At 33.0% G+C, this 12,480-nt stretch overlaps 1 protein-coding gene across 4 annotated transcripts in view; it reads left to right on the top strand.

Annotated features, from left to right (window-relative positions):
- PCLO (piccolo presynaptic cytomatrix protein) overlaps positions 1–11,496 on the top strand; it is a 166,896-nt gene extending 155,400 nt beyond the window's left edge. For all 4 annotated transcript variants that reach the window (XM_067746085.1, XM_067746086.1, XM_067746084.1 and 1 more), the window contains 3 exons: positions 4,155–4,289; positions 4,703–4,848; positions 6,797–11,496. In XM_067746085.1, the coding sequence (XP_067602186.1) occupies positions 4,155–4,289; positions 4,703–4,848; positions 6,797–6,937 (422 nt within the window). In that variant the 3' untranslated portion in view covers positions 6,938–11,496. The remainder of the gene's footprint in view (positions 1–4,154; positions 4,290–4,702; positions 4,849–6,796) is intronic.
- Positions 11,497–12,480: the final 984 nt, after the last annotated feature.

Below are 12,480 nucleotides of genomic sequence, written 5' to 3'. Positions count from 1 at the left end.
TTTAGCCTCACAATAAGATATCAACCCCTACTCTCTTATTGTTTCCATACATCTGGCATGCTTACAATTTATGTATTTGTGACTATTTGAAACGAAACTAAGTTTTAGCATAGCATAGCTCATAAGCTTTGCTTTATAGGCCAATCTGAATATCTTTTTAAAAATATGCTCACTGAGCCTGTTCATGTTTATTAATATGACAGATATGTTTGATCACAACTCTGCATTTTGTTTTATAACTATTGTGTATATGATGTTAGATTTGTTGTGTTTCTTCCTCCGTTTGGTGTCTTTAATTTTTTTTAATTTATTTTGTAATTAAGAAAGCTTTGTATCTTTATTCCAATCATTGTCTTTTTTTATACCTTTTATTATGTTTGCTCTTCTTACTTACCATTTACCATCTGTCTTGTCAATTTTAAATAGTATAACTTGTGTCACCTACCATTTACCTATACAAAAATCAACAATCTCATTCTACTTGTCCCTTTCTCTCCCTTTGTCATACATCTCTTTCAGTTTCATTCTTTATACTCTATCAGAATACATGACAATTACATGCTGCCCTTCTACCCACCTATATTCTGACTCTTACTTTAGTCTCAGTTCTACAATTAAATGTATTAAATATTCACCATCACTCCCTTGGCTGAAGTCTCTCTAGTTATCTCTTTGATGTGATGAAATTCATCCTCTCATATATTTCTTGAGAAGGAATTTTTCTATGGTATTCTTGAGTTCCTTATGCTTAAACTTATGGGCTTGCTGCTTGAAAGACACTTTAGCTGTATAAAAAAATCCTTGGCTTGCACTTTATTTTCTTGAATTTCTCAAGGGTAAAGCTAACACCCAGCTACTGTGAAGTATCTATGATCATTGGCTGCTGAATTATCACGATTTAACTATGTCTAGAAGAACTGTGTTTCAGTTTATAAAACATATGGAGGGCAACTTTGCCTATTTGGGGAACTTAGTGTTTTGAAAGAAGGAAGAGAGCAGGCCAAAGTATGGTATTGGTAGATAGTTTTCCACATGTTAGGGTACATCTAGACATGAAAATATAAGTTAATTAAAGCAAAAATTAATGCAGGGAAGAAATGCATTCTAAAAACCCATATCCAAATGTGTGATAAAATTAAATTGAAATGATTAAATAACTACAATCTAATAGATTTTGTACATGATGCTTTTGTTACTTTAATTTCCAATTGGAGATTACTCAACTATATTCTTTAACAGTCATTCTCAAAGCATGGTTCAGAAATCCTCGTGGGTCCCCAAGACTGTTGAAGTGCATCCAGGTCAAAATTATTTTTTAAGTATACTAAGACATTATTTACCATTTTACTGTTTTGACATTTACATTGATAATGCAAAAGCAATGCTGCAGAAAACTGCTGGTGACTTAGCATAAATCAGGGCAGCAGCACCAAATTGTAGTAATAGTGACTGTATTTATTTATTTTTTACCACCATGCACTTATATGAAAAACTTGCCTGTTTCACTTAACAATATCCTTTATAAAGAAATTAAGATTCTTGTTATTAAACCTAGACCCTTAAGTACATGTGTTTCTAATAGTCTATGTTCTAGACTATTCTGTGTGATAAAATGGGAACTACACACAAAGCACTTCTGCTGCATACCAAAATATGAACGTTGACTTGAGAAAACATGTTAGTGCAATTTATTTGAGTTGCAAGCTGAGCCAGCCTCTTTTTACAAGAAATATCATTTTTACTTGAAAGACAACTGACGGATAAACTCTGCCTATTCAAACGTTGGTAACGTTAACCCTTGGTATCCATGGGAGATTGTTTCCAGGAGCCTCCTCAACCTCCACAAATACCAAAATCTGCTTACACTAAAGTCCCTTATATAAAATGATGTGATATTTGCATATAACCTATGCACATCCTCCCATATACTTTAAATCATCTCTAGATTACTTATAATACCTAATACAATGTAAATGTTATGTAAATAGTTGCCTGCATGTGGCAAATTCAAGCTTCGCTTTTTTGAACTTTCTGGAAAAATTTTTTTTTGATATTTTGATCTTCAGTTGGTTGGATCCATGGATGCAGAAGCCATGGGTGCAGAAGGCTGACTGTATTCAGCTGCCATTTTCTCAAAAATTAACAAAGTGAGTTTTTCACTTTGATAAAAACAATTGGCAATAGTTGTTGTCAATAATAAAAATCAACTTTTAAGTAAAAATAAAAATTTCCAAAACTTATACCTGCCTCCCTGAGCTTGTCAGCTTTTCAATAGTCAGAATTTTTTTATGATATCGATGGTGATATTAACAAATGTGCTTTTAATATTGTATGAATTGTGTCAATGTTTTTGAAAACCTGCATAACTCAGTAAACCGGTATTTTCCAAAACGAACAATATAGGATGTTACCAATTCAGGCATAGTTAACTGGTCCATTCAAGGTGCAAGATAGACAATTGTATTTTAAAGTAACAGTCCAAAGGTTCATTGATACGGTTTCAGATTTCACATTTACACTAATCTTAAAGAAACTACCACTTTTCAAGTGTTAATGTAGTATCAAAGATTGTCCACAGTTGTCTGAAAGGATATTAAAATACTCCTTCCTTTTCCAACTATGTATATATATCTGTGTGAGACTGTCATATATTTCAAATAAAACAGCATATTGATCTGGATTTAGTGTAGAAACAGGTATGAGAATCCAGCTGTCCTCTATTAAGCCAAGCACTAATGAAATTTGAAAAATATAAAATGTCACTCCTCACTATTTTTTGTTGCTTTGGAAAATACAGTTATTTTTCATTAAAATACTTATTTATAGATATATTGTTGTCATTTTAACTGAATCAATAAATAAATTTTTAAATATCCAATTTTACTTTTTAATTAGAAATTTTAATGTTCTTTGAGTACCACCATTTTTTTTAAGACTATAAATAAATCCTGAGACGGAAACATTTGAGAACAAATGATCTACATCCGTGTTAAAGACCTTTAATAGATTCCTGTTGTTCTAAAGGTAAAACCCAAATTCTTAACATAGTACCACTTAACAGTATCTTATAATCACACGAATATTTATTTAGTTCCTCAGTCCCATTATGTTGCCTTTTGTGAACACACTGTTCCTTCTCTTTATAATGTTCTTCCCCGCCCATGTCACCTAGTTAATTCTTTCTTATTCTTCTGGTTTCAGCTCATGAAGCCCTTTCCTAGGCTTTTCTGTATCCATGCTCTTGTACTTCAGAACCTTTCCTCTCTTTCTAATTGTACACTTATTGACGAAAATATTTCATTGATGGATTTCTTCCCAATAGACAGAAAAACCATAAAACCAATAAGCATGTGTATGTTGGCTTATCATTGTATCCATTCTTCCTAACAGAGTGCTTATCACAGAGTAGGGTGGAAAATAAAATATTTGTTGGTGAATGGTAAGTGGATAAATATATGCATCGATAGAGAAAAGGATGAAACTATAAAGAATTTGACCTAGTATGAATAGCTTCTTCAGTAATGTAAAGATTCAAGATAAACACTAGAAAGAAATACATTGAATTCATTTCAATCACTCATATTTTCCCTTGTGTAATGTTATTGCCATATACTCTTGTTGCCTACTTCTTTTACAAGAAAAATAGAATGGAAGTAGATATAATATACAACGACATTTAGTTGTATTAGCAAGTGTTCTTTTGCAAGCCTGGTAAGTAGTGAGCAATTGTTGGCAAACAACTTCTTGCATTTCACTTGACTTAATACTGCCTATATATTATATTAGAATTCTATTATTTTTATGTATGACTGTCTTCCTATAGTCCCCTGTAGTCTCATCTATTACCTCTTTTGGCCTAAAAATCTACAATTGAGTAATACCTACTTGCATTTCTTCCATACCCCTCTTGTTACTTGCTTATCATTATACTTAACATACTTCATTGTAAGCATATAATTTATCAGTCTCCCCATGAGGCCTTCCTCTCCTTAAGGGCTGGGACTGTATTTTATTCATCTGTGTATCCACGGGATGCGATAAGGTGTTTAGCACTTGATAAACACTCAATAAATGAAAATACGAGTAAATTATTGAACTAACCACTTAATTAATGGCATGACATATTCCTTAACTTTTTAATTAAATTGTTCCAGTTAAAACTCAGGTAATGGGAGAAATCAAGATTGCACTGAAGAAAGAAATGAAGACAGATGGGGAACAACTCATAGTTGAAATCCTCCAATGCAGAAATATCACCTACAAATTTAAATCTCCTGATCACTTACCAGGTATCTAATTTTATGATCATGAGCAATATAATGTATCTAGGAACTCTTTAGGAGTATGTCCTAAATAGCTAAAAAATGCTAATTAAAATTTGGGCTGTGTACCAAATATATCTGAAAAATATGAAATAAGAATGAGTTTCTCTTATATAGAGCAAGTTGATATTTTACTAGTTAAAAATTAGATTTTTTCAACACAAATGTAGAGTGATGTATTTATTATACAACAAGAAAACATTTAAGTTGCTAAGAAAATTGATGTATATTTTAATTACTCTATGTTGTCTGAAACAAATTGTTCACAGGCTACTGGCTTTGTGTAAAATGTAGGAGAACTGTCCATATACAATTATAACTCTTTCAGTGGAAAATTGTGTTATTAATGGACACTTAACAAGCTGAATTCTTATTTTCAGATTTATATGTGAAAATATATGTGATGAATATTTCTACCCAAAAAAAGGTGATCAAGAAAAAAACAAGAGTATGTAGACATGATCGAGAGCCTTCATTCAATGAAACTTTTAGATTCAGCCTAAGTCCTGCTGGACATTCTCTTCAGGTAACTCATACAGTTCCAATTTTTAGATTTTCATTTATACTGTAGTTATTTCCCATTTAATTATTCAATATTTAAATGCCAATCATACACTATGTGATATTTTATAAGTTAATTTTTAGAGGTAACTTCCCAGGGGCCCTTTAAAATTCCCCAACCCGCTCATCCCACCCATTTAGCTACCAAGTCGCCTCTCCTACCAACTCAGTTTCTTTTACATAGATTTTTTCCATGCTTACTGCCACACTAATTCTCTTTGTGTCCTCATCTTTGTTATGCAAATCATCTCAGCAGTATATACCTGGCCTACTTGCCATCAATATCTTACCCTTTAATTCATTTTATCACACTGATGGCAGAGGTATCTTTTAAAAACACTGGCTAGGTTACATTGAAACCCTCCAGTGATTCATCATTAACCTGACTCATTCAGAGTCCTCTAAGGTGAGTTCTAATTGTATTGACTTAATTTCATCTCCTTGTATACATTTCCACTCACGCTTGACCCCAGTCACACCAGAATCTTGAAATCAAGTTAAACCTCTAATTCTTTGCTCATATTCTTCCTCTCCTTCAATACTCCCTTCTCCATCTCTCTCCATCTATCGCAATTTTCCATGTCTTTTGATGTAAACAGCTCTTTAATAATGACCCTGGGTATAATTTATCACACCTTATTCACATAATGTTTTGCTTATCTCATTAGGCCATTAATCCCAGTCTTGTACAACAATTTGTGTACTTACCTCTCACTGCTTCTGTACTATCAGCTTCTCTAGTGCAAGGCTTGATTTTCGTTGCTCTTTGTTTTGTAGCCTAGCACAATGCTTGTGCATAGTATATCTTTAGTAGATAGAGAGACATGGAATGAAAGAGGAAAAAGGAGGAGGGAGGGAAGAGATGAAAAAATGTGGGAAGAGAAGACCATGGTACTGGCACTTAGAGGCCTGTACTAGAGACCTATATAAGAGATATTGCAAAGCAAAAACTGCACTGAGAGGATTAATTGACATTAGAGTTGAAGGGAGTAAAAAAGTTAAAGGATACTCTGAAATCTGTGTGAACAAATGTGTCAATCACAGAGATTGAGTAGTTACAGAAGGGATGGATAGGGAGAAAGAACATGAGTTTTTCTGAAATGTGATAAACTTGATAGGAAGGCAGGGTCCAAGTAAAACATATAATGTGCCATTTGAAATCCCCAAACCAGAGGCTAAAAGAGACAGAAAAGTAGATTTTGAAGTCAGAAACATAACAGTAAATTTTAATCAGGAATAAAGATGAATTATCTGAAGGAGATTCTGAAAAGAAAGAGAGAGCATGAGAGAAGAATTGTCAAGGATTAATGATTATCTCCATCTCAATTTCTCTACCTTTCTTTCAACTGATCCCTAAAAGAAAAATATTCCTTGAGTATGAGATCCCGTGGAATTTCAACTAGTGTAAGCTCTACATATGACAAGAAGCCACTTTGGAAGTGCTTCCTATAATAAAATTCCCAGTAAATTAAATGGCATTTAAAACAGTATTATGTTCTATCCGCCTTGTAAACTCGTATTTATGTACTCACCACTCAAATAATTCTGTATTTGAGTTAATATTTCATTAAGTAATAAAACATGCACCTAGCAAATTTCTTTTTTGAAACTTTCAATCAGTTTAATCACAAACCTAGTTAGAGTTAGCTAGGTTTATCTAGCTAGCTAATATTATCTAGAATTCTCCTGTCCTTCAGGATATGTCTTTGCCTTTGGGAAATGTTGAGGTAAATTAATTAATATTATGCAAATCTTTTGAGGACATGTTAGTTATTAGTTCTCCTACAAGTATGCCTGCTATTTCTCTCACCCTCACCCTTTCTTGTCTCTGTTACTTCTTTGATGAGCAAATGTCCATAAAAGAGGTTGAAAATATACACACAAATATATATAATTTTGGCTATTTTTTCTAGATTTTACTTTTTTCCAATGGAGGGAAGTTTATGAAAAAGACCTTGATTGGTGAAGCCTGTATCTGGCTAGACAAAGTGGATCTCAGAAAAAGAATAGTCAACTGGCACAAACTTTTGGTCAGTCCTACTCAAGCCCACTGAAGACATGTGTCTGCTCAGGGTATAGAAAGTGCTTTAAACAGTCTTAAATCAAGACTATAGTCGAATACTATTGTTCTAAGCTATGTTTACAGGGGTAACCATGAGAAGAAGAACAAAAGGCAAAAACATACTCAAAGGCTTGCAAATGTATTGTTGTGGAACATAGAAAAAAAAACCTCAAATGAAAAAGTTCATATATTGAAGACAAGAAAAAAAGTTCTCAAACCTTGGATTTCTTGTGGCTGTCAAGAAAAACGGTGAGAGAAATTTTGTTTGCTTAATGCAAAAATTTTTGAGTAGAGTTGAGCTACAGCTATCTAAAGGCTGAGACTCAAAGATTAATATGTTTTCTAATGCAGACAAAAGTAATCCTTTATGCAAAAGAACTTGGTTGAAAGGAAAAAACTAATGGAACAAATCTCAGTTTTAAAAAGTCTCTTCTTCATCTTATCTTCTAGACAACTAACTGTTTTGAGATTCTGACATAGGATACACCTACAATATGTGTCCAGACTAGAAGTAAGGAGCTTGTGTTTACAGGAAAAAGAGAACCAGGGATGTAGAAATTATAGCTTTTAGATCATGTTGTACAGGTTTTCTCTGTGTCTAAATGTTACAAGGGTGAACATCACCAGTTTTAGAATTCATGTTGTAAAAGCACACTAGTAAAACTTGAAATAAAGTATAGTTAAGACAATACTAAGTAGAAATGAAATGACATTTATCTAGAAATAAAACCATGACTGGCTAACAAAAAAGAATATTGCCCCACAAACTTTTGGAACCTTGGTTGAAACATCAAAAACTCCATAATTTACCCTTAATCCAAGACATTTTCAGTCTACGTAGCAAAGGACCTAGATTAAATTAGTATGTTCTAGGAAGCATGATAACTTGTTCTTTGTGGAATTGCAAATAAATGTATTATCCCATATATTTTCTTTCTCTTGAATGATACATGGACAGAGAGAAAATTCTTCCTCTGGCAAACAAATCGTATTAATCTGTGACATTGATTAAATTGGTGTCATTTCCTGCTCTTCCACAATGGTCTTTTTTTCCCCTTAGTACATTAACTTGTACAATGAAAATCCTGACACTAAATTCAAGTTCTCTTTAGTGCTCTATTTTCCTACTTTAGTGACAGTATCACAGTGATCAAGTTCATCAATGTTGGGAAAATATGTGAAAAATCAACATTATATTAAACTGAAAATATCCTTTGAGCTATTTTAATAATATGGAATAAAGGACCAACGTCTAAGTCATTAAAATGAAGCATCCTCTTCCCCATCAACCAACAACGTGAACAAAGGAGGTAACGTGGACTTATAGGATATGCACTCGGCTAGGATTAAAAGCCTGGCTTCTGGTCTTGGTTCTGCCACTGACGAACTGTGTCACCTTGCACATGTCACTTAAACTCAATTTTCCTCAGTTTTCTTATTTGTGGGAAAATATAATTATATATTCCTAGCCTTCCTAATGGGATGTTGGGATGATCAAGCTAAGTGATCTATGAGAGAAGATGAAAGCACATTTCCAAATATAGTTTTATACACATAAGTGAGGAATAAGTATTATGCAGTTTTTTATTTCCCAATTTTTATATGTGAAAAAGCATCTTCCAAACCAATAGCAAGCACTGACATGGATAAAAGCAGTACATTGGCTCCAAAACTATTTTTTTCTTTAAAATATAAACTTTCGTTTAACCTAAAAAGGGGAGAAAATTCAATGAAAATGACTTGCAAATCGGATTATCATAAATTAAGTAAATTATGCCGATTTTATCCTATTCCCATATCCACAAAAATAAATTAATTAAATTGCTTCTCTGTGAATTCTGAGCTTAAGAGCTGATTCTTTATTCAAAGGTGAGGTTTTAGTGGGATCAGAGAAATCATCTCCAAATCTATTGCTCAGATATTGAATCTTCTCATTTTTAGAGAAAAACATACTTGAAATCTGAGAGGAATTGATTGAATTTAAGACATTAAAAAATAATTTCTAATAAATACCAGGTTACATATCTTTATTATATTCATAAAAAATACAAATTCACTCCTTTCCAATCTGAGAAAGATAAGTCACTTTTCTTCCCTCTATTTTTTAAGACCCTCTCCCCCGAAAATGCAATGTCATTTATCATTGATATTGCTGTAAAATGAACGTGCAGCGAGGGGATCGCTAAGGATTTGATATTGCTAGGATTCTATTTTTAGAGACAACTAGATCTGCTGATGGTTGCCATGGTTATTTCCAGCAGAATTTAGCACTTTAGGAAGCTTATAATCATCACTCATAACTGGGGAAGGGAAGGGTTCAGGAAGATCTCTTTCTGACATAAAAAGGCTCTGCTGTTTGTCCTTAAAGGAAACTCTGGCTCCCGTGGATCCTTTTCTGCAGCCACTTACATCCAGAAGTGTGCGTGAGAGGTTTATGACCAGTTAGTTTACTTCATTCCAGCTGCAGTTTCTTTTAGGATACACAAAAGGAGGTGCCACCGAAACAAAGGTCATACCTTGGTAGCTATTTGACCTGAAAAAGTAGGAGTCTTTCCATTACAGGTGCCCCTCTGTTCCAACAACTGGTGATGGGGCCAGGCCAATCCAGAGAGTTAAGTGACAGAGCTTCTTTTTGTGCACCAGCATCCCCCTTCAGAGAGCGTAAGTGTGCCAAGTTTGCAGCTGACCAAACACCTAGGTTGTACTGGAATTATTCTATGCAACACTGATCCTTCTACAAATGCATTTCTTCTGAATGATATTGATTACCCTTCTTACAACAAAACTATTTCTTTTTTAATTGCAAATAGGGCTCGTGGTGTTTTTTACTTTTTGTATATATCACAGCACATGATTTTCCACTTTTTATTTCATTTGTTTTACCAGAATTAGCTTTTTTTATCCTAATAGAGACAAAGTTTGTAGTCTCTAAATAACACGTGATTAGTCCGACTATAGCACTTATACCTTGAAAAGCATCTTAATTTTTCCTACAACTTCATTGAGTCATCAGAGACGGAAGTTGCTTCTTGGTTTAAAATTCGGTCCTCAAGAAACCTTTAGCTGTGAAGCAAAAGCACAGAGTGAATTTTTACAAAAGACAGGGATATCTAGAATGGTCGTGACAGACACAGACAACGCTAGGAGCAAGAAGTTGGTGTTTCCCTGTTTTACTTAAGGTTAAGGAGACTTTTGGCGACTCTGAACTCTTTATTTATCACTTCAGTTTAAAGGAAGAGTATCCAAGACTAAGGGGTAGTGATTGTCTTTGCTCCTTAGTGTTGCCCATATTGTAATTAATCACACTAGTAAATGCATATTTTCAGCATATCAGTGGATTTAATTTTGTGGATCACACACATTAAGATAGTCATATTGTGGGAATATTATAGCTGGTAACCAGCTGATATTGATTCTTATTATAGGAACGGTTGTGATGATCATGGTGATAGAGGTAGTGAACTAGGTTGGTGGTGATGTGAAATAAAATGAAATAATATACTATATTGTGCCCAATTTATTAGAAACGATTTGATCAGTGTTTCATTTCATTAAGATATCATAAAGATGTTTATAGTATTTTTTTACTTTATTATTTAAATCATAACTAACAATATTTTTAAAAACTTATTTTCATTGCTACAATGTCTAATATTCCAAAAGCAGCCAACTACAGCTATATATGTGTTTATAACTCTATGTGTGACAGAGTGATTTTCCCTCTTTTTGAGCTTGGAGCTGGAAGTAAAAGAAAGCTCAATGAATAATTACGAGCTGTCTCTTTAATAATAACTTGCCTTTGATGTAACACAAGAATGAATGAGTGAAACAGATAATCTCATTGAATATGACACATTGATGTTTTCTGTATGTTCCATGTTGTTATTATTAAAGATAATAAATCAAAAGCATTTAATCAAGTGATTCCTTATCTGATACGTAGATTGACAGCATTTTCTTAATTCGTTACCCTGTACATAATTATACATTTGGTAACCTAGACGAAGTTGAAATATTAAATCCTTGTGGCATTCAGCATGTGAATATGATTCTTGTTTGATTGTGTCTGTATATTTGTTGGTGATGTGCTCAGGTGCTCCCACTACCAATTAATGTGTGTGCTGATATCCTAACAAAAACACATCTGATGTTAAAGGAAATAAATTTCTTGTCTGAAAAAATAAAAACCTAATAAAATTGATTTCAAGATAAAAAATAGAGTACTTGGAGATATGTCTTGTTTCTAACTGTATGTTGCATGCTGTGTTGGTGATTTGCTAATGTGTCCTTTTTTTCTGTTCTACCCAAATCTCTCTGGAAAATCTAATGAACAAATAAAAATTCTTGGGCTAAATGTTGTGTAAATTGAACTGAAATACATGAGATTTGTATAAAAATGCTTGTAAATCTGTCTTGAGTTTTATTCTATGTAAAAATATGTCTTGGTTTTGTGATTGTATACAAGAAGTATCTTGATAACTTACGCAAATTGTGCTGTATAAAGGCTGTGGCCTCAGCCTTACTAATAAATATTGAAGATATCAACTTCGACTTCTTGTGTTTATCAACTTGATAGATTGATACTTAATATAGACATGGAACTTTCTGGAACATTTTCTCTGAAAATTATATGATGGATACATTCACTCAGTTTAAAAAGTATGTTTTAAACAGCACGGTTACAGAAACAGAATTAAACAAATGTATAACTTAATAAATTATTATATCAGACATTCTTATAACCACCACCCAGATCAAGAAATTGAACTCTAACATATTTGATACATTTTAATTCATTGAAGTTGTTACTCTTATTAATCCTCAAATTTACCCTCTTGGGCCAGCAGGTAAGTCTTTGAGTGGACTTACATGTATCTTAGTTTATTCGATAACTTTCTCTCTGTGGCAAGAATGTTATATATCATTTCTTTAACCTTAAAACAGTGTAGGAAATCTACTTAACTTGAATTTTTACTTTTATTTTTCTTTCTATTTATCTCTATAAAATAATTAAATTTAGGAATGCATTGAACTGATTGAAAAACTTTAATGTGCTATCCCTTCTCAATGTTTTGCTAAGATCAAGTGTAACATAGATGCCAATACCAAAAGCCAAAATTTAACAAACCTAATCAAACAGTGTATAAAAGTGGTAGACTCATGGCCATGTTGAATTATCCCAGTTACACAAGATTATTTCAATATTGGGAAATGAATTAATGAAATCCAGTACATTAATATATTAAAGTATAAAAATCATAAGATGGTGGAAAACATTTGATAAAATCCAACATCTATTTATATCTATAAATTGAACAACTGAACAAAATAGTGAGACCAGCCGACTCGCACAGGAATGGACCCTTCATATCTAACAGGAGATAAAGCAGAGCTGCAAAAAAGCATGAACTTTCTAAGCACGGGTCAGTTGGGTAGCCACTTGAAAAAGGTGCTTAGCAAAATAAGGTTAATTAGAACATGTGTAGCCTGTTTTGAGTGGAGTGATGGGGACAGAACCAGTTTTTTTTAATGGAC

The sequence above is a fragment of the Pseudorca crassidens genome, chromosome 8 (assembly GCF_039906515.1).
Source record: "Pseudorca crassidens isolate mPseCra1 chromosome 8, mPseCra1.hap1, whole genome shotgun sequence".
Taxonomy (NCBI): Eukaryota; Metazoa; Chordata; class Mammalia; order Artiodactyla; family Delphinidae; genus Pseudorca; species Pseudorca crassidens.
The sequence above is the reverse complement of the archived record's forward strand: the minus strand, read 5'-3'. Positions and strand labels throughout refer to the sequence as shown.